Consider the following 23660-nt stretch of genomic DNA (forward strand, 5'->3'; position numbering starts at 1 on the left):
AATTTGTCAATCTCATGTTAAAGAATTTCTTTGATTCCAAAGAAATTATTCATCATATTTCATGTCCTGGAACTCTTGAACAAAATGGTTTAGCCAAGCATCACTATCGCCATATTGTTGAAACCAGTCTTACACTTCTAGCACATTCCTCTCTCCCACCTAAATTTTGGACCGCTAATTTTTCCACCTCCATCTTTCTTATTAACTAGTTACCGACTCCTATTCTAAATGGAAACTCTCCCTATAAAGTTGTTTTCCGTGCACCACCTCCTTACACTCAACTCCGTATTTTTTGTTACGCTTGTTATCCAAATCTCACTCCTTTTGGTTGATCTAAACTTGATTTTAGATCCATTCATTATGTCTTTCTCAGATACTCTCCCAATCACAAGGGTTATTGTTGCATCAATTTAATTTCTAGTTGCATCTATATTTCCCGCCATGTCATTTTTTATAAGACCTATTTTCCCTTCTCTTCTCATAAAATTAGTCTTCAAACTCCTTGAAATTGTTTCGAAATCATGCTATTCCACCTAGCCTCCAAAATACCTCAACTCAGCATGTTCCTATTACTCCACCTGCTCTATGCTCAATGCGTGATGACTATGTGCATGACTCCTTGTCAACTTCTCCTAGTCCAAGCCACCAAGACCAATCCACATCACCTGTGCGTCGTAGCTCCCTTACTCTTTTACCCCATGGCACCACTTCATGACCTAGCACTCACCAGACTTCACCACATGACTACACGTACTTAGGATGGCACCAGGAAGCCCAAAATTTTTTTTTCCACCCATTATCTCATCCCCACTTGTTTTGCAACTACCTTAGTGAATCAACCCACAAAGCCCAAGTCTTATAAGCAAGCTCTTAAGGATCCACGATGGTTCCATGCTATGCAATCCAAGATTTCTACCCTTCATTACAACCATACGTGGACCCTTGTTCCTAAAATAGCATACAAGAATTTGGTCACGAGTAAATGGGTTTTTAGAATTAAGACTCAGGCCGATGGTTTATCGAGCATTACAAAGCTCAACTTGTAGCACGTGGTTTTACTCGGTTTCATAGACTTGACTATGAGGAGACCTTTAGTCCAGTTTTCAAACTTGGTACTATTACACTTATTCTCACATTGGCTCTCTCTCACAATTGGTCATTAAAGTAGTTAGATGCAAGCAATACTTTTTTACATGGTGACCTTCAAGAAAAAGTGTTTCTCGCTCAACCTCCTAGTTTTGAGGTTCCATTCATTCGGATTATGTCTGTCGTCTCTAGAAATCTCTTTATGGTCTCAAATAGGCTCCACAGTCCTGGTACATGAAGTTTAGCTTTTATATTTAGTAAATGGGTTTTCAGCATTGTCCTTACGACATATCATTATTTTTTCATCATCAAGGTTATGCTATTATTTTTTTCTTGATTTATGTTGATGACATTATTATCACTAGTTCTAATGCAACCTCCATCCATCATTTTATATCTCATTTGTCCAAAGTGTTTCACATGAAGGACCTTGGAGAGTTATTTATTTTTTTGGCATACAGGTTGCTCGTTAAAACTATACACTTACTCTCTCATACTTGTTATGATCCTTACTTCACAAATTCGAACTTGAAGGTGTCAAGCCCATTGACACACCTCTTGCTTCAGGCACTCAACCCAATGTTTTTTATGGTGTTTCTTTTTTAGATGCCACCTTGTATCCCCAAATGATTGGCTCCTTCCAGTATCTCACATTCAGCAGGCCAGATATCACATATATTGTGCACTTTGTTTGTCAATTCATGCAGGCACTACGTGACCACCATTTTATTGTTGTCAAGAGGATTTTTTAGTATTTAAAGGGCACCATCAGCGTTGGGCTTCACTTAATCAAAAGCTCATTGGTTTTGGTGATGCCAATTGGATAGGTGCTTGGCATGACAAACACTCAACTATCTGGTTTTGCAATTTTTATGGGTCCAAACCTACTTTCTTGGGGTGAAAAGAAACAAGCAACCGTCTCTAGGTCCACCGCTGAAGCTAAGTACCGAGCACTAGCCTCCACTACTGTTGAACTTATATGGTATTGCATTTGCTTAAGACTATGGGCTATGTGCTATCCTCGCCTACACTCCACTATGACAATAAAAGTGCTCTTAACATAACAAAAAAACCCGTCTTTCACCATTGCACTAAACACATCGAAATCGATTTACACTTTGTTCATGAACAAGTATCCCATGGTGTCATTCCGCTTGAACATATTTCTGGAGAAGATCAAGTTGTTAATATATTTACCAAACCTTTGTTTAGTCCAAAGTTCTTACCAAATTGAAACAAACTCTATGTCGGGCCAATCCCGCCTTGAGTTTAAGGGGGAATGAAGAGACATATCTTCTAATTTACTGCCCATATCGTTCCTCATGAATGATTGCGGCAATCTCTACCATTTATTTCTACACTGCATTATTTTTTTCCTTCTGTAAATAGCTCATCAGTTATCTTGTAATTGCTCTAGTTGTATATTTCCTTGTTTAGTTCTTTATATATCTACATAGGCCAACTGTAAACATTATATAAATGGATTAATAGCTATGCTCAAGACAAGCTATATATTCTCCCTACAGGTTCCCCATCTGACTGCTAATGACCTGCTTGCTCGTTATGATTTATATATAAATAAGAAACCCTAATCAATCAAATCAAGTGCTACCATTTTCATTTTCTTCCTCTTCTTTCTCTTTTTTATGCTTCTACCTCTTTATTCTTCTTTCACTCTCGTTGCAAAGACCCACAACCATGACCATAGTCCTAATGCACATTTAGATTTAGATGCGCACAAACAACTCTCGATGTCTATAATTCATTAATAAAATTAATTAAGTTTTGATCATACAACCTTTGTACTATGCCCTACTTTGATCTACCCCCATACTTGTTTTCTTAGACTTAACACTGTGGTAGACACAATTGTTAATGGGGATCTTTTGTTAGAACTTCCATCTAGTCCTTAACAAAAACCTTGGCATGTCGCACTGGTGCATGTGCTTTTGTTACTCATTTGGTGGATGATATGTTGACAAACAAATAATTGAGGAGTAACTGTCTAGTTAATGAGATGTACTTGTGTTACACCTCTATTGGATGACCTGTGTGATATATTGTGTCTAGCATGTTTTGGCTTTGTTTTCACTCCTACTAAGAAGTATTAACTTAGTTTTGATTTAATTAAAACCTATTATATAATGACCCAAAATTGTTACTTGCATAATGCGGTAATAGATTTACTATTAGCCAAGAAGATTCAAAAGAGAAATTCTAAGACATTGCATATATACGTGGAATATGATGTTAACGAACTTGAACATCTACCACTTCCCAGTAATGCAATAAATGAGGCTAAGGTTCATTACTATGAACACTAGCCTAAAGAAGAGTTAAATTCAAATCATAACTAACACCATGATCCACAAGCTAAGGACATGGTTCAAATGCAAACTACAGTTAGCAGTCACCAATATTCGATGATGACAAAGTCTAGCATGCTTTGTGGTCCCTCACAGGGATGCATTCCAAATTAGGACATTCAGGCTTCAACCCAAAGCACAATTGTGGGAGGCACTGTTTGATCAAGCAAGCAACTACCTAGAATGTTTAGGTCTAATTTTGATTGGAACGTCACAACTGTATCATAGTCCCATAGGGTCACTGTTTAATGTGAATTTTAAAAAATATAGGGGTTGATGTGTTACTCGCCTTTAAAAATAAATCTTTTCTTCTTAATTAAGCACTAGGTTATAGAATATTCCCTTTTATAAAATAAAATATAGTTTATTTTAAAACTTGTAACACTATGAAGTTGAAAAACTGTAATTTGGAAGTTGAAGTAACGATGTCTTCGTCTACCACCGGAAGCTGTGGCAAGGTGAGCAACAGTGAACCCTAGCTTTGATAAGGTGAACACAGTGAACTTGGGTGAGGGAGTTGTGAGATTATTTTATTTTATTTAGATAAATCCGTGTCATCTACACACTGGCCGGTGTGGCTAGTGTGTTAAAATTAGGGCTTCTCTCTAGCAATTTTCTAAAATAAAACCTCTATATAGTGAGGCCTCATAACATTTATAACTGCTCGAGTGAGCTTCTCGAGCATACATTAAATACCCGATAAATATTGTGAAACCTAGTTTTTATATTTATCTCTCTACCACTCTGGATTTTAGAGTTTGAACAAAATTTTTAGGGATTCGAAATTCATGTTTTGCTACCCAATTGTTCCCCCCAACAAGTGATGTGTTTACACCAATTCTATCTCTACATTAGCCCCAATAAACATTCTTCCACCACACAGGTGCTCATCACATAGATATCCTTTACCACACAAGTGCTTATCACATAGATATTCATCATACAAACTTATCACATAAAGAAATTTGTATCGGGAATGCTTCTACCCGGCCAACCAACTCAAGAACACCTCCACATGTATGCCGGGTGATCCTACATCTCAACTATTAGGTGAGACCAAGCATAACACCATTCCACCACAATCCCCACTAGGCATTCTCCTTCTTGTGTGAAGCACTCGACAACGTTTTGCAAGAAGCTCCAAAGCCATAAAAGAACTGTTAGGGATAATTTTAATATATTATTAGCACTAATCTATTGAGGATTAAGCAAAAGATAATTTAAAAATTAAGAACCAACACGAGTTATTCCATTCTAGTCTATCAAAAGACTGGTTTTTTCTGAATGGAGTAATCAAAGAGAATATTTGAAAAGATGAGGTGTTCTCTTACTCAAATTGGAGAATCACTCTTAAGAATTAATCATGTAAGTTTTAATTGAACCATGCAAGTCGACTTGCACCCATCTCAATGTCTCCTTAAGTCGTTGCCTGATTTTGGGGACCTCCAGTTGAAGAGAGATAAATATATTAAATATGCCTTAATAATATTTATTGTTGTCCGTACAAATGGAGACAACATTAAATAAACAATAAATTTCTTAGGGACAGACCTGAAGTTTCCGCTCCCTTGCATCAAGTTTGGGCAACAATTGAAGATCTTTTTCCCACAAATCCACTAATTAAAAGACCAAAGACCAGCCATCACGCTAGTGCATCATTTTCATTTTTTTTTTTTTTTTTCCCACCCTGGCTCTCATCTTTTTCTACTTCTTTTTCATCTGTAACCTCCTTTGCTATGGCAGCAGCGTCTTCTTTTGCTTGGGCAAAGTTCTCTCCCTACTTGGGGAATATATTAATGTTTCAAAACATAGAGAACTTTCCTCCTTATTTCTGAGATAGGTTTTTTTTTCCAAACAATACATGATTCCCATTTCCACATCAAACTTGTCAAAAAATAATAATAATTAGTAAAAAAAAAAAAATGGACGACATTTACCGAGATATTGAAAGAACAGTAATTTTATGGATGGCAACATTTACAGAGGGTGTATGAAATTGAATAAACTAGAGTCTAGAACAAAACACAACAGCTACATTCCAAGAAAACCATACATGCACCCTTCGCAGCTGACTCACAACTCTGCTGAGGTTGGGATCCCAAGTAACCTTTGTCCTCAAGTTCATCCTCCCAAATGCTGTAATATTTTTCTTGCACTTGAAATTGCAAACAGCAAAAAGTAGACTTCAAGATGCCGGCAGAAAACTCCCATCTATTCACAGAACCCTACAATGTTGACAAAACTATCATAGAGCTCAATTTCCAAATCTTCTACAGTAATAAGCTGGAATCGCAGCTTACACCTTGACATACTTATCCACATAGCCCTGCAAAATATGTTGGGAGAGTGGCTGAGAAGTATGAAAGATACAACTTCAAAGTATCATAGAAGTACATGGTTGTGCATAAGCCACTGTTTGCAGTCTCAAAACAACCCCCCACCACCCCCTTAAGAAAATTTCTGTTTCTACATAGAACCCCTTCAATTTTATATAAACATCTTGATCAACTACATTCCCCCCCCCCCAAAACAAAAACAAAGAATGGCCATGAAGCAGTTCATATACAATTTCTTGTTTTTCTTGACAGAGAAAGTTAGGGAATTGAATATTACTGGGAGCAATTAGCAACTTGTGTCAGTAAGTTTACTATTATTTATAATAGCCTAATAGGCCACCATCTCTTCCTAATTTGAAGTTTAGCCATTGCTAGGAGAAGGTTTAGGATCAAATGGTTCAAAATCACCCACCAACCTTTTACGGCGACAAGTTATTGATAACCTCATGAGATGATAAAAAGGGGCAGGCCATCTACTAACGTCATGCCATGTGAAGAGTGAAAACCCGTCATCATATTTAAGAACACAAGGATTGGGCTGAGTTTATAGCGTCTATTTTCTTTTCAGCAACACATGCTTCATACAACAAGAGAAATAACATCCATAAAAAGAACACAAGTATGGGTGGGCATGTAGAAAAGGATTTACCATCACAAGTTTGGTCAGTTTCCGCTGTGATGAATCGATATATTGATCTATCTTTGCCTGAGACTTGGGTACCTTGTGGCTCTTCATGGCTCCAGACACCTTATCAACAGTCTTCTTTACAATGGTCTTAAATGCCTCCTTGCTCATATTACCTTGTCGCCACGAAGGCTTAAGAACCTCTTTTACAAAATCAGCAACGGCAATCTTGAAAAGTTTCATTGATCGAGAATCTTTGCTCTTTTTGCTCTTCCCTGAGGACTTAATCTGATCAATCTCAATGTCACCCCCAGTTACGTTTGCTACATTAATAGGAGTACTTGGGCTCTCATTCTCGACAGCACCCACTTCCGCATCTGCAGTCTCACCATATTCATCATTGTCCAGAGATGTAGTTGAAGCAACAGCCCCAATCTCCTTATGCTTCTCTTCCACATCAGGCAGCTTGTGTGTCCCACTGAACCTTAATATGGAGTCAGACTCACCAGTAAGTTCTGGCTTTTGACCATGATCATCTCTCCTGAATGAATTCGATACCGGTTCAATGCTGTCAAAAAGTGGGTCATACTGGTCGCCACCTGACCTAGGCAAAAGCTGCCCAATTGCTTTAGTAGAACTTGGTGAGAAAGTCGTCTGGCTTGATCTGACATGGCCTATTCCTAGCCCATCAACAAGAACATGGCTCGGCTTGAAAGAACTATCAAATTTACTAGAGTAAGGTGCGTCCTTTTCTTGCTTGAATACACCAGAACTCAATATGGAGCTCAGTGGCTGCTCAAAAGTAGATGCATAAGGATTATGATGAGCAGAAATTCTTGAACCCCCAAACTCAGGAAGTTGAGACGACTGATGCCCACCCAGAAGCTCTGAAGGGTATCTGGACACCGAGCTGGTCTTTCCAGGCTCACCCAAAATGATATCAGCTGCAGGGTATTTCAAACCATATGGTGATTGTTGGCTTTGTGAATAAGGAACGCTCTGAGAAGATAACTGTATAAGTTCAGCTGGAGGCAAACTGTCACCAGAAAAAGAATGCATTTTGTCTTTAAACAATTCTCGTGCAGAGGGCAGCATGTTGCCAGCAGCAAAGGAGCTTGAAGAGATTAAATCCTGGGCTGGAAGCTGTGGAAAGTGATTCTCTCTCACAAGACAAGTGCCGCCAAAAGGCTGACTAGGGTGGTTGCTCTTTGGCAGAGGGTTTGATCCCAAATCTTGTTGATGAGGCCCCTGCCCTGGAGGACAGGCTTGAAGAGGAAATTCACTAACTCGTATATAAGCAGCCCTATCGCTAGGGTAGATCCTTACAGAAGCCTGAGAACTATAAGGGAGCGAGGGACTCTGCTGAAACTGTGAAGAAACACCTGAGGAGGCAGTTCCTGCATCACCAGTTGAATCATACAGCGGTCGTGGAGGGGGTGGCGGCAAGGAGGTCCAAGAAGAATTTGGGGGTACAGAATATTGGGAATGTTGTTTGGGTAGTGGAAGTTGATAAGGATGAAAACTGTCCCCAGGAACAGATTCAAATGGAAAGGATGCACTCTGTGGTATCAAGTCATCCTTCAGTAACTGCACCGTATGGCCAGCATTTACACCTAGTGAGACAGGAGGAGGGTGCAACTCAGAAGGATGGTGAGAAAATCCCATACCAGAAATGCTATGAGATGACTCTTTGGGAGCCAGAGATTGCAATGAAGATTGTTCAGACGAAAGCGGCCGGCTGATAGAGCTTGAGTCAGGCCATGGCTGAGTTGATGATTTCATATTTGGTAAAGGTTCACTTGTTGAGAATTTATTAGAAGTCAGGGGTGTATGACCAGGTGATGAATCAGATATAGAAGAGTCATGTATCTGCTGAGATGGGCGATCAGCATTTTGAACCCCTGGAATAGAAAGATCGCATTGACATTGCTGAGTCAATATATTTTTATTAAATGAATATGCATCTGCAGAAATATTACCTTGTAACTTGGGGATATCAGCATCACTTGCAGCTTGAGAGAGACAACACTCCACTGACAATGGCTGTTGAGAGTCCACGGTTAACCGACTGTTCTCAGCATCATGAATATTAGTAGTTTGCTGCTGTTGCTTTTCTTGAACAACTTGCATTTCCCACAATTCGGCAGCTACATCTCTAGAACTCTCATGCTTAATGATATTAGAATTAAAAATTGGGCCATCACTATCCGAAATACCAGATTTTCCAGCATCATTAAGAATATCTTCCCTTTTCCAACTGATGTTCCCATCTTTCGTAGCATCATGCACATCTTGATAGGGATGCAGCTCCTGGCTCTTCGATGCTTCGCGCTCATTATTAGGTACATTTGCTGAGGTTTTATGGATGTCTTCACGAGTATTAGAGTTCCTCAAACTAGGAGGATCTTCAGGAAACTGTCGTTTGCTCTTCTGGTACCTTGATCCACTGCTCCTGTCAGATTCATGGTGCATATACCGACAGGATGCTCCACGATAACACCTTCCTCTACGGAAGTCAAAGCATTCTGGAATATGACCCTTCTGCCGTCTCATATTTTCAATGCTGACCTCACCTGCACGCCAGGATAGGGGAGACCTGCTCCTGCTTCTTCGACTCCTTGGAGACCAGCTGAAACACAGGAAGTATTGACATTAAAGTGTTGACAGCTCCTATGCCCCAGAAAGTTATGAAAGTACAGAGTACGAGGTCACAAGCAAAGTAAAAGGCCTACAGCTAATATTCTAAACACCAAACAGCAAGTAATCAACCAATTACAGTGATCAAGTTGTATATAAAATGCACAAAATACCTGCGAGATCGGCTTCGCCTCTCCCTTCTTTTCCGGGGACGACTCCTCCTACTTCGGTCTATAGGAGATTGGCTACGGCTCCTACTTCTTCCCCTCTTAGTACGCCTCCGAGTGTGGTGGGAATCATCAGTGTCACTGTCAGTAGCATCATCCTTCACCAATCTCCCAAATTCATCAACTTTTAAAGGTGTCGATTCAAGTTTCGTGTTTTTCTCTTTATTTTTCTTTTGAGACATGGCACTCTTAGAAACATCAATACCAGTGCCTCCCAAGTCATCTTTTTCCAAGAGAGCCTCATGTGAAGCAGCATGGCTAATAGCCACTTGATTTTCATGGTTATAATCAACATGTTCATCAGTTGTCCCACTTGAGATAGATGCTGTACCAGTATCCTTCACCACTTTTTGTGAATCTGAGGTAACTTCTGGAGCCTTATGGGCAATGCTGGATTCAGAGTGCAGTCCAAACCCCTTTTCAGTCTCGTAGAAACCCTTGGATACCACATCTGTCCCTAGATTATGACTAGAATCTCTATTGGAATTCATAGCAAGAGGTGTAATTGATGGTGAAAGTGTTAGGGGACAACCATCTTCACAGTGGGGCTTATCATCATTTTCTGAACTGTCATCAGAAGCATAGCCTTGTAGAAGTCTGAATGGGCTGCCACCTTTGATTGGTTCACCAAAACACTCATCAGTAGGGATGGCTTCAGCTGCACCAAAAGTCTTGGACAGACAAATAAGCTCATTAGATAGAGAAGCAGGAGATTTCTCTAAATTTCTGGCAATGGTATGCTCTGAAGCTCCAGCTGAACTCACAATTGGGATATGAACATCATAAATTGGCTTTCTGAATGTTGAGTTGTCAAGATGAAGCCCTGAATAAAATATAATAATAAAGAGTCTGAACTTAGAGGAGGTGCAACCCAAATGAAAGATCGTTCCATATCAACGAAAAAGAACAAGCTAGATGAGAAATGAACAAAAAAGATAGATTATGAATACACAGTTGAGATGAGATCAACTTTAACAAAAATTACACAGGTTTAATAAGGTTATAATTAAACTTTAACAAAAATTACACAGGTCTAATCAGGTTATAATCCACTGCCTCCGTCAATTGGTGTATTGTTGGGAGGGTAGTTTATCAAGATTGAAATTAAACAACCCAACAGCTGCATCAGGAACTGAAAGATCCAAACCAACCGAGTCCCTTTGGAGTAAGGTACCATGAGCATGATCTCCAACTCCTAGAATAGGTAAATGCCTTATTTTTCAATGAGAAGTTAATACTAAAATTCTAAGTTACAATTAGAAACTGAAAGAGCTGCAATGTAAAGATTAATCTTGTGTACTGCAATCTATTAATAATTCAACAAAAGAACTTCACTTTCAATATCACTAATACTCGTGAAGTTGATATGACCCTCGTGAGTATAAAGTCACTTCAGCAAATCTGTGAACATTAAAAGCAACTCTAAAGCTCGAGCAAGGCTCATGGTTGGAAGCATAAATTAAAGCAAAAGCTTCAAGGTGCATGCTTTGAGAATTTGAAAAGTGATTCACCTTGGAGGGAAAAGATCAGAAGACAATCTATGCTAAAATTGATAATGAAGAGAAAACACAGAAAAGAGATATTCGAGTACAACCTTTACCTTCTTCTCCTATTTTGGAGGGCCCAGAGCAAGTCCCTTTTTCAGATGAGGCTTCCTTCATTAGGCTACCTTCCGCTAAACTATGTTGTGCATGTAAATGCTCATTTGCATCACACTTCTTAGGGACCAAATCACACCCATTGTTTGGTATTTCAATTGAGTGATTGACTCCCTGATCATTATCAGACTGGGCGAAATCATCTTAAAACCACCCATTAAAGGACAAAAAAGAAAATAATAATCAGCTTCTTACTTGTCAAAAAAAGGTGCTCAATCAAAGACTATATAGACTAGGAGAAATGTAAATAACCGCTTTTAACAATTCTTGCTTTCCCCTAAGGCCTCTAACCAACAAAATTCAACACAAACATCATCAGAAGAAATGACTTACAATCCATATAACAAATTAATAAGGGAATTGGACAGCTTGAACAAGATCAAAGTGAGATAAATTCACTTCAAGTTAGATATTATATGATATTTAATTGGAATAAAGAAAAACTAAACCAAAAAAAGGCTAGACATTAGAAAGATATGATGACCTATATTTTGGCTTACAAGAAGGCCAGAATCCAATAATCTAATGGAGAAAAAACCTAGACATTAGAAGGTAAGATAACCTATATCATGGCTTTCAAGAAGGCCAGAATCCAAAACTCTAATGGAAAAGAATCTCATAGCCTGTGATGACAAGTGAAATGTAAATCAACATCCTTGGTAGATTGTATTTTCCCATTAAGACAACCAATAAACAAAATTATAAGAAATAAATAAAAAAAGAAAAAAGGTTGCACAATTGTGTTCATTGGGATGGTTTATCACTGGTTTCTTTGGATGTGAGAGCCGAAAGGTCAGTTTTAATGGCTTTGTGGTATTAAGTTTTCAGCATCAAGCTATAGGTTTTCGTTAATGGGCATGTGGATGGAGGTAATCTTTTAAGATTCCAGAGAATCTTAAATGATTACCCCATTTGGATAGACTTCAGTGGGGAGAATCCAGATGGCTAAGGGAATTTGGAACCCATTCCAACCACTTTTTGAAGGAACTATTAATTCCATTCTAAAGTCCCACCTCACTTGGAATGTCCTTTCTTAAAAATAAACAAAAATATCCTTTTAAATTTTTTTTTGATAAATAAACGGTAGTATTAATAAGAATAGGCATAGCCCAAGTACACAACGAATAGGTCGCTAAATAGCAATAGCCCATTGAAATAAAGTGCTGAAAAATAACACGCAAAGCTCCTCTAGTGTGTGCTCCTTCTCTTCGAAGGTCCTCTCGTTACGCTCTTGCCATAAGCACCACATAATGCAGATAGGGACCATCACCCAACTCGCCAAAAGCTCAACCACTGAAGCTGGCATCACCCAGTTTAGGCCTATGCAACGGAAAATTTCGCACCACAGGACTCTAGCTGTCTCACAGTGTAGTAAGAGATGATCCACTGTCTCACTGGCTTTCTTACACATACAACACCAATCTGAAATAATTATCCGTCGCTTTCGCAAGTTATCGGTAGTCAGAATTTTACCCAGGGCTGCTGTCCATGCGAAAAAAAGTGCTTTGGGAGGCGCCTTGTTCCTCCACTAATTAAATTTTTTTAATTAGTTACATAGTTTTATTTATATAATCTACTTACAGCTGATCAACATTAGCCTGATTATTTTTTAACTTTGCCTAATGACTACAAATATGACTGTGATTCAAGTTCTTGCAGATGCAACTGTGAGTCAATTATATATGAGTGGCATTGATCTATGGTCGATAAAAATTTTATCATTTGCATAAACATTTTTTTTTTTAATGTATACCGTTTTTTTGTTGGATACTATTTGTTTGATCAACTTTTATGCTACCATTTGATCAAAGAATTTTATGTTACAATTTTTTTGTTCATTGTTTCCATTTGTTGAAATAAAAAAATTAGAAGAAATACTTCAAAAAGCCTGATACACTTCAGAGAAAATATTGGGATATTTTGGAAAGAACAAATAGCTCCAATAGAATTCTTAGCAATAAACCATACATAAGAACCTCATATTAAAGTGAATCATAACATATTCCCAGTATTTCCAAAATTGAATTTAGTCACATTCCCAAGAATTCAAATTCACAGATATCATATTCTTAGGAATTTATATGCCAAGGGAATGTTAGATTTCGCAAACAAAACACCCCATGAGGGTATAATCTTTTAGGTCCTTATTCAGTGAACTCCTGCATATCATTTGTTCATTATGCACGATCAAAAACTAGAAACTTGAAATTTTGATGACATTAATGATCAGCAGTAATAAATTTAAGAAATCCAGACAGCCTAAGATTTTATTATTCACACGAAACCATTAGATTTACAGGAGAAAAATTTAGCAATAGTAGAGGTAGGAAGAGAGAGAACCTTCAATGCTGCACTGTAAGTCAGTAACTCTTATCAGTATTGAAAAAACTCAAAGAAAACTTCATAGCCATTCAATGACGTGGTTGGTAGACTCCAAGTTTATTATCTACTTTCCTTGACAAAGTACCGAATGATCTCCAAAAATTCATTTCTACTGTTGTAGTATTGTATCCTACTAGAGGATTTCTGCAGTAAATTACTGGTAAGTACAGTTTTTTTAATAATAAAAAATTAACTCTTTAAAAGGAGAAAAATCCAAATGCTTTCTCAACAACATTCACGTGATTTTTTAAACAGTAACTTTTACTAGTGCGTGGTGAACTCCAAAAGTTCATAACAAAAACCTGTTGAACCTTAAAAATAAATTTGTAGAACTCATCATAACTACATGACAAACAGATAACAAATTTCTAAGAAAGTAACAAGTATCTTATAACACATGACATGAAAGCCAGTGAGGTCAAGCCTTCATCTAAGGAAAAGGGAAGCAATCATGCATACAATACAAACACACTAGACATAAAAATGCCATATTACTAATACTGGGAAGAACAACCACAATAGGTCATACTTACCTTCCATCTCCATGTCAGAATCTGTAGGTGAATAACGTCCAGATCCAACAATTAGGCGGTCAGGTTGTGTTGAAGACTCATTTTTTGAAGCCCTCAATGACGAACCACTTTGCCATTCACACGTCTTATATGCCAAGATGCATTTCTTCCTCATCCACAGGAAATACTCATGAGCAATTGCAGCGTCACTGCCTGGCTCACCACCATATAAAAATGCAAATTCTGGATTCTTGGATTCATTTATGTGAGCCATATCTTCAACACAATTTCCATTCTTAGCAATAAGGTGGCACAAATCTTCAATGTTCCGAACAACTTTTTTTTCTGATGGCTTAGGTGGAGGTGGAGGAAGATCTGATATAGCACTTCCATCTGATGTACTATCTCCAGCTATAGGACCCACCTCAGAGTCACTTCCACCTTCTTGATTTAGAAAGGCAACATGGGTAGGGGCATTATGTCTAACCTGATTGGGGGCAGAAGATGATGTAAATGAAGAAGTGGGTGGTGGCGGAGAAGGCAGACCAGGAGGTGGAGAAGAAGGTGGTGGCGGCGGTGGTGGTGGTGGTGGCGGTGGCGGAGGCAAAACCATGGAAGGCGTATGAGAATCTCCAACAGTTGAAGGTACAAAACCTACTTGAGCAGGACTAGATAAACTATAAGTGGGAGGGCGAGGTGGGATATGTTGAAGACCCTGCACAGAACCAGGCTGCTGTGGATGTGGATGAAGAGGAGATCTATACAATGTTTGTCCTTGCGGAGGAGGAGGAGGAGGTAACACCCTGGGAGGAGGTAGGGCCTGTAACATTTCCGAGTGAGGACCAAGTGGTGGAGGTACTGGTGGTGGAAGGTGATGCATATTTTGTGTCCCTAAATGCGGATGATACTGTGAATTCTGTTGGCTATTAGAGTATGTAAGAGGCAACTGGGCACTTCCATGAATTTGTAAATAAGATTGACCTGTGTTTGGCATCCCACCAGCTGGGACTTGAATGGGTGGACCTTGGTGAACTGAGAGGGATGGAACAGGTGGAACATGCTGATGATATATATGAGGACCTGGATGACCTACATGAGGTGGAACAGCAGGAGGAGCTTGTTGATTCAAAGGAGGTGGTGGGGCTGAGTGCCCTTGATGAGAATGAGGGTGAGGAGGTGGTGGAGCCAGAGGTCGCTGTGGGTACGCAGTTGACATGGGTGTATTAGGACCCTGCCCAAAATGAGGACCATAATTCCCTTGACCATACATCTAATGTGTTACGGCTTCACTGTCAATCTGGTAACAATTCGGTCACTCAGATTTTCCCAGCCTAAACCCAATTTTTGCCCATCTCAGATGCTGACACAACTCATAGCACAAGTTCTGGTTCGAAGCTGAATGAATTCATCGTGAGAAAAAACCAGTAAACACTACAATGCTACAACATTTATGTATGAGTACTACAAAGCTACAATTAATAAAGCCAAAAAAACTTTCGAACTTCTTCAAATTTTAATTGGGACCCAATGCACAAACATACAACTTTGGAAACCCATAAATGAAATTAGCATTTTTGTTTATCCTTTCACTCTTAGCACCTAAAGTAAACCCTTCACATTTATACGTCAAGCTTATAAAAAAAAAAGTTCAGAAAATTAAACATCATACCGAATATGCCTCAATAACCAAATTCAACTGAAAAAGAAGACCATTTCGGAAGTCGAAATTATCCGAAGCAAAATCCTCTCACTGGAAATGCATCATCCCCATCATAAACAGTATATTTTTTTTAAAACACAATAGGAAAAGCGACCGCTGATCTTCCCTTTCAGTGCCCAGAAAACCTAAGATAAGAAGCGAAAAGAAAAAGACCTAAAAGTATCCACTGTGTTTAGTCTAACTCCATTGAAGTAATCATTTGGCAATAAGCAGATTGTGTCAAATCTCAAAAGACCGTTTTCCGTCGTCTTCCTAAATATTCCCAGCAACCAAACAGAGAATAAAGCAGAAATTCATTGAAAACTAATTCAGAACTAGGCCGAAACCTTACCTCTAAAATCCAAATTCACGGAAACGAAATGACCAGTCCGCTCGATTCAAAGGATAATAAGTGCGAGAGAAATTTGAAAACGACGTATCTTTAGGGAGCTTCGAAGAGCTGAGACTATAAGGTATAAACCCTAGAACCTGGGCAATTGAAAGTTCTGGTGGTTTTTATTTTTATTTGCTTTTCAACAGTTGGGAGTGAATGTTGTGACCGCCTTTATAAACCCCACCCCCCCAATATAAAGAAAGAAAACAGAAAAAGGTCTCATCTTGTTTTTCACTTTTGAGTAGGCTATGTTTTGATTCCCTAGCCCTAACTCAGCGTGAGAATAAAGAAAGGAAAACACCATCCGGCCGTCTCATTCTTTTCGCTGTCTTACCGCTTGACGTCGTCATGCCATGTGCTTAAGTTTCCATTTGGTTATAAGATTAATTGAGGTTAATTTCATTTCATCTAATTTTAAATTAAGTTTAATATTTAAATATCTAATTTTTAAATTATTAAACTCATCTTAATTTAAAATTTTCTATACATAACTTTTTTCAACTCAACACATCTTTATACGTGGGACCTATAATCTTTTCTAATTTTCTATAAATAGTATTAAACTCATCTTAACATCTAAATATATCTAAACTCATTTTAGCTAGGCCTCACATAACTCACTCCGTCAAGTTAACTTACTATTATTCATAAAGAACTTAATTCAGCTCAATATCTAATCATAACCTAAGTTATTTTAAAAAAAGACAAAAAACTAAAGAAATGGAAGCCCTCCACCCCGAGCTACCAAAAGCAAATCCTAGAGCATTTGAAACCAAATCATCCCTTGAAGTGGTAGAATCTCAGCTTCCTTGAACTTGGCCCCAACATTACCTTCAGGAGGTTGGGTAATTTGTAATCTTTTGTCCACCTTTTTCTAGAGGCTAGGCAGGCAGGTAGGGTAGTGCTTGTGACACAAAAGTCCAGACGGTAGGAGAAATGCAAAGATATACCTGAAAGCAATTGGTTGATGATGAGAACATTTCTAAAAGCAAAAGACCAAACTGGTTGTACCTATAAATTCACATCCAATTGACCTGCTATAATATTGTGAGATGGGGAAAACCAGCACCTCATAGCTGCTTTTTCAGTCCCAAGTCCAACCTTTCATCTCTCTCCCTCTCTCCAAAGATTGTCCCTTTCTGTCTCTCTAACAATACGCCACAACAACAAATGAAAAGATAGAAGAAACCAGGAAAGTTCAAGCAACTCCCCTCCCCTCCCCCAATCAAAAAACAAAGGAAGAGTCATTAAGGTGTCCCTTCATTTTTAATTTATATTATTATTTTCTTTCCATTGTTTCTGATCCATTAGTTGTTTTGTTTGTTTATGAGTAGCAATATCTATGTCACTTAGTGGCAATAGCTCAAGTGTAATTTTAAGGGATGTGATCACCAAATAGTGTATCCCTTAAAATGACATCCTCTTCACGGTGATGGTTTCCATAAAAGGCAATAGAAGAGAAAGTGTCAAGAGACACAACCTTTTAATTTAGTCAAAAGTTTGTGTCACTTACCAATGATTGTGCCCATCGCCAACCAGTGCCTCATGGTCTATAAATAGAGATTATTTGTGCACAATTAATACACTTGAATTCTCCTTATCCATCACCAACTTGTAGGACAAATATCCTCACAGGAGTGTCACCATATTTCTAAAACTCTGTCCATTTTCATTTTATAAAATTCTACAATGGTATCAAGAGCCTAGTCATGCGAGATAGGTTATTTTTGCACATTGAGAAAACCATCAATAGGCAAGCGCTTCGTTTGGCAATCACAGTTACATATTACAATCATCTTCAGAGACTCTTGGATTCGAAGATAAAACTTTTCAAAATTATGGTGGGAGGCGTAGAGTATACTGGGAATCTTCACAATGTGGTAAGTAGTTACTATTTTGAAGAAAACTATTGAAATATTTTCACTCAAAGAGGAAAAACAATGCTACTCGAAATAGAGAAAAGTGAAAAATTTTCAAAAACTATTTTGGCTGGTCATTGAATTTTTTTAGTACCACCAGGATTTGAGTGTCAAAAATTGGGTCGCCATCATCCAATACGTTGGAGGAAGACACCACTTGGAGTTTCACAGAAATGGGAAGGGCATGAGGAAAAAGACAATACATTTGCTATCGACTAACGATAACAATACATACTATGATTTCTTGGGGCAAAGTATATGTAAATTTAAAGTTAATGGTTCCTTTATTTACTTATTGATGTATTATATGTATCTAGTATTCGTAAGAATTCAGTATTAGTGCTTGTACTAAATCAGAAAGGCTAAACAATTAAGTCTAAATCTGAAACTTATGTTATAAGTAAAGGTGATGTATCAATGAAAGGCATAAGAAATCACGATATGTACGTACTGAATGTTAATATTAATAAAGTATCTATTATGATTATTTGAATGTGTCTACTAATTGTATATGTTTATGGCATTTAAGATTAGGCCATATAAATAAATAAAAAATGATCAAAATATATAAAAATGGATTAATAGAACAAATAAACTCAAATAATTTTGATATATGTGAATCATATATCAAAAGAAAAATTAATAGTAAATATTTTTCCAAATGTTGAAAATCCACAAATTTACTTGAAATTATACATTTTAATATTTTTGGAGCTTTTAAAATAAAAACCCACAGAGAAATTGAGTATTTTATTAATTTCACTTATGACTATTTAAGATATGGGCATATTTACTTACTCAAACATAAATATGAGGCAATTGAGAAATTTAGGCCCCATTTGGATACGCATATGAGATTAAATATTTTGAATAGTAATGAGATATTTGAGTTAAGATGAGATGAGATAGTTTGGGTATCTAAATACTCATCTAGGCATCTAAATTGGACCTTTAAGAATATAAAGCAAGAGTAAAAACCTAGTTGGGTAGGCCCGTTAAAGGTTTGACTAGAGTGATAAAGGAGGTGAATTTAAAGTTTTGGATAATTTCTGTAAATTGAATAGTATAAGACATATTTATACTATGCCATATAAGCCTCAATAAAATGACATTGCACAAAGAAAAAATAGAAATCTATTGGATATGACGAGATCAATGATGATATATGCTGATCTATTAACACATTTTTAGGGAGAAGCATTATCAATTGTGGCATATGTATTTAATAGAGTTGAAACCAAAGTGAAACCTCTAACACCTTACGAGATATGGACGAGACATAAATCAGAGTTAAATAAATTCAAAGTTGGGGTTGTGAAGCACAAGTGCTTATCCCAAAGCCATTAAGGGACAAATTCAAAGTAAAATATGGAAATGCATGTTTATTGGGTATGCAGAAAACGAAAGTGGTTACAAATTTTATTATTCTAATATAGGATTAACAGAAAGTAAAGATGTCGTTTTCTTAAAAAATACTTACATTGTTACTCCAGTTAGTCAAATAGATTTATTAAGTGATCTTGAAAATCAACAAATTTCAATAGAATCTGAAAATGAAAATCTTGACACTACTCAAATATAGAGTAATGGAATTAAAAGAAAGTTAGATAAAAATCAATTTTCAAGTATTGATATTGGAGACAATGGGAGTAAAATAACCAGATGACCATCATTATTATTTCAAGATCATTATATCCTAAATACAAGTATAGAAAATTTAGATAATGATACTAAAAATTTTTTTGAGGCAATCAATAATGTCGATTCAGATAAAAGGCTGCCATGAAAGATGAAATAGAATTGATAAACAAAAATTATGTTTGAGAGTTAATAGATTTTCCAAAAGATGTAAAAGCTATTGGTTACAAATGGAAAATCTAAAGTTAATGGTAGTTTGCAAAGGTAAAAAGTAAGGTTAGTGGCCAAGGAATATACCCAACAACTAGGTGTAGACTTTGTGGACACATATTTGCTTGTGGTGAAGTTCACATCCATAAACATTATCATGTCTATTGTTGTCAATATGAATTTGAAATTACATTAGTTAGATATAAAGACAGCTTTTCTTAATGGCGAATTAAAAGATGATATCTTTATTATTCAGTTAGAAAGATCCCAAATTAAAGGATATGAAGAAAAAGTCTTTAAGTTGAAGAAATCACCATATAGACTCAGAGACTCGGACACAATCTTCAAGATAGTGTTATTTGAAGTTTCACCAACCCATTTTAGAAATGGGATATGAAATGAGTTCACCAAATCTCTATGTATACATATGGAAAAATGATAATAACGTAACATTATTATCATTATATATTGATGATATATTACTGGCAAATAATCATCTAGAATGATTAATAAAATAAAAGAATTCTTGAAATCTAAATTTGAAATGAAAGACATGAGTAAAACCACCTATGTTCTTGGTATAAGAATTTCAAGAGATAGAAATTCAAAAATTTTATATTTCGATCAAGAAGAATATATAGAAAAAGTACTTAAAAGATTTGGTATGAAAAGTTCTAAATCTTTAAATACACCTGTTTGCAAAGGTCATGCTTTAAATGAAGTATGTGCCCAAAAGATGAGGAGAAAATAAGTGAAATGCTTAAATTCCCTATGCTCAAGCTATGGGAAGTCTCGTAGTTCCCTATGCTTAAACTTTCCTATGTGCCCAGACATTAGTCATGCAATAGGACTAGTAAGCAAATATCAATCCAATCTAGATAAGGAATCTTGGCAAGCAGTAAAGCATATATTAAGGTATTTACAAGGTACCAAAAATATGAAATTGTGCTTGGAATCGGTGGTCTAGATTAATCGAATATTTTGATGCTGATTTTGGAAGTGATTAGAAAATCTACAAGTGAATATATATTTCTATTTGATGGAACAATAGCTTCTTGGTTGGATAAGAAACAGGGTTGTGTTGCTAAGTCTACTATGGAAGCAGAATATATTACTTGTAGTATTGCAGTGAGTAATGCGGTGTGAATGAAATATTTTATTGAAAGCTTAAATTTGGGTACATCCACATAACCAATCAATGTGTTTTGTGATAGTCAGTCTACCATCTCATTGATAAAAAGTGGAACACAAAGTTCCAAGGGCAAACATATTGATGTGCATTATCACTATATTTTGGATAAAATAGAAAGAGGTGAGGTCGAGGTTAATTGTATTATCTCAACTAAGATGGTAGCAGATTCAATGACCAAGGGATTTGTTCTGGAGAACTTCAGAGAACATGTAGCTAGAATGGGGTTAAGAGATACCTAGGTGAGACAACCTCATGATCAACATGAATAACTCGAGAAATTCTAGGGACACCTAGATAAATGGAGTTATGGTGATTTACCCAAATGAAAATTTTGGTCATTTGGGTAATTTGTAAAGTCATTGATAAAGTGATTAAGGAAAACATCAGGGATGACCTTAGGGTGAGTATTTGATAAAATTTCAGTGCAAGTTGATTAACCAAATAATTGGTTAATCATTTTGTAAAATTGTTGATAGGGTAATTAGGGAAAGTGTGGAACCCAGCTCCAAACCCAATATTTTGGTTTACTATCTTCTATCACTATGAGCTTGGCCCGTGTAGAAGCCCAAACTAAGACTTAAAACCCAGCTTTTACCCTCAGGCGGTGTGATTTGATCTAGGGATGAAACCCTAAGATTTAATTTTTCATCATTCTTCTTCTACTGCACCGTGACCCCCCTTCTCTGGATTTTGCTTTTTCTTCTGCTCTCTCTCTCTCTCTCTCTCTCTCTCTCTCTCTCTCTCTCTCTCTCTCTCTCTCTCTCTCTCTCTCTCTCTCTCTCTCCATTGCAATCGATGTGTGTGTTGCGATCGGTGTCACCACCCCAACTGGCCTCAGTTGTGTCGCCTCTTGCTACAACACCTTGTTGCCACCACATCTCATATCGGCATCTTGCCACCTCCCATAGTCGAGAAGCTGTCTCTCTCTACCTATCTATCAATCTCGCTTCCCCTTCCTCTAATTTCTCTCCCTTTCTCACACTATCTTCATTTGTGTGTAGCTACCTTACCCAATGCTATTGTCGATCACCTCGGAGGAGCACCACATCGAGTGGATCTCTCTTTCCCCTCTCTATTTTCCATCCCATGCAGATTAGGACAAATATGCTCCACCGCGCAACACCATGGGCTCCCTTCCAGTAGCTTCGCACAGATCGTTTGACCCCTCTCACTCTGCTAGACCTCTTTTCCTCTCAGATCCACCCAACCCAAGTTTGGATCCCCTTTCTATGTTCTGCGCCACCGCCAACCACCACGAGCTCCCCCTTCCTCCACCCTCTATTACATCAGATTTGTCGTCAATAGCACTCCCAATTATGGATTCCCATCATTTTCCTCCACAATCGTGGATTTCCATCATTTTCTTCCAGATCTGCCCATGTCTTTGTCTCGCTGCCATTGCCACTACCACATTCCGCCCCTCTAGACGCCACCACAATAAGCCATTCTACCTCTTGCCTCGTACTTTAAATTTGGGTCATGTTCATATCAATCTAACCAAATTTGTGTCTGTGCAGCAACATGTGCATGCATTCATGCACTTACTCAGCACGTCGTGATCATCCAAAAAATCTCCTCCGCGTTAGTAAGTAAATTTCCAGACCGACCCTTGAATTACTAACATGGAAACTATCATTGAATGTTGATGCAGTCTGCTTGTGAATGGAAGTGGCCAAGGGCCCTGTGGAGCATTGAGTTATAAAGTCTGTAGTTTGTGATGAATGTCGGCCTAGGCCGGGTGGAGCATTAGGAATTGCTTGTAGTTGTGGAAAACTGATACTGTGAAATGTGATGAATATGTTGTTTTGTGTATGATTTTACTGAAATATGCCATGTCATCCAATAACTGTTTATCATGCATCTATATTTTTAACGTCCTCTACTGGTTATTATTTTATTACATATGCTCTATTTATCTGGTTGTGTTGTGATACAGGAAAACTGTGATTTTTTATGTTATAACAAAAATGAGGATTTTGTAGGTGTGTGCGTATCATGACCTCAAGCCAATATAGGGTATTATCTAGTTGGAACTCCTATGGTCACTCGGGAGTGTGTAAAACTAAGTGACATCCACTGTACTGTCGTCGGGCGATAGTAGGCTCGACTAAGACTGTAACACTCTTGGTTCGACTCAGTGGCTCCTCTACTGTGTGGGCTAAAGGATGTCTGGTTACGTACGTCCTAGGCACAGAGTTGGATATCGCTCGTTACGAAGTCACACGTATGGTCATTATCCGTGGTGTGACAAAGAGAGATAGGATGTGGATATGGTTTCTAGGGGAGACCATGGTGCACAGTATAATAAAAGAATGTCACTTATGTGTGTAAATGTGGTTTTTTGGTGAGTACCTTAAATGATGAAACCTATGAGTAAATTGTAAAAAGAGGTATTTTGGGATAATCTCTCATGATTGTTGTGCATATTTATTTGTATGCTTCCATGTTTGAAATTCCTAGTTGTTGATCTATGAGTTTATTTGTTGAGATTGTGAGATCTCATCATGGTATTTCCACTTGCGGTTCCATTTCATAGAATCATAGATTTAGATATAGAGGACGAGTTTCAGCACGATGGTCCGACCCCGCCTGAGGAGTGATGACTTGGGGGATATTTTCAGTTGTGGTTGAAGACTTTGTTTTATTTTTTTTCATTCGGTTTAGCTGGATGACTGTAATAACCTTTTGGAAACTTTGTTGGATTGTATTTTAGATTTTCTGGTACTTAGTTTGGACTGCCTTTTTATTTACCGCTACATTTATAACTATACACATGTTA

At 37.5% G+C, this 23660-nt stretch overlaps 1 protein-coding gene across 4 annotated transcripts; it reads right to left on the reverse strand.

Moving 5' to 3' along the window:
* Positions 1-5394: 5394 nt before the first annotated feature.
* On the reverse strand, positions 5395-16212 carry LOC122282284. 4 transcript variants are annotated; one of them, XM_043094240.1, is made up of 8 exons: positions 15881-16212; positions 13851-15224; positions 10878-11078; positions 10042-10100; positions 9224-9948; positions 8393-9042; positions 6438-8314; positions 5395-5778 (listed from the first exon to the last, which is right to left on the reverse strand). In XM_043094240.1, exons 2-8 carry the CDS (start codon positions 15097-15099, stop codon positions 5749-5751), a joined length of 4791 nt encoding a protein of 1596 aa, XP_042950174.1. In that variant the 5' UTR covers positions 15100-15224; positions 15881-16212; the 3' UTR covers positions 5395-5748. The 4 variants fall into 4 exon arrangements, with proteins under 4 accessions (XP_042950174.1, XP_042950173.1, XP_042950172.1 ...); XM_043094239.1 differs by having other exon boundaries at positions 10872-11078; XM_043094238.1 differs by having other exon boundaries at positions 9224-10100.
* Between the last annotated feature and the right edge of the window lie 7448 nt (positions 16213-23660).

Source organism: Carya illinoinensis, chromosome 11, assembly GCF_018687715.1.
Source record: "Carya illinoinensis cultivar Pawnee chromosome 11, C.illinoinensisPawnee_v1, whole genome shotgun sequence".
In the NCBI taxonomy this organism is placed as follows: Eukaryota; Viridiplantae; Streptophyta; class Magnoliopsida; order Fagales; family Juglandaceae; genus Carya; species Carya illinoinensis.

Coding starts and splice junctions, on each gene's coding strand:
- LOC122282284 (XM_043094236.1), bottom strand. CDS start 15,099: ATGTATGGTCAAGGGAATTATGGTCCTCATTTTGGGCAGGGTCCTAAT. Junction 8,315..8,392: donor TGATATCCCCAAGTTACAAG/GTAATATTTCTG, acceptor TTTCTATTCCAG/GGGTTCAAAATGCTGATCGC. Junction 5,779..6,437: donor AACTGACCAAACTTGTGATG/GTAAATCCTTTT, acceptor CATATTTTGCAG/GGCTATGTGGATAAGTATGT.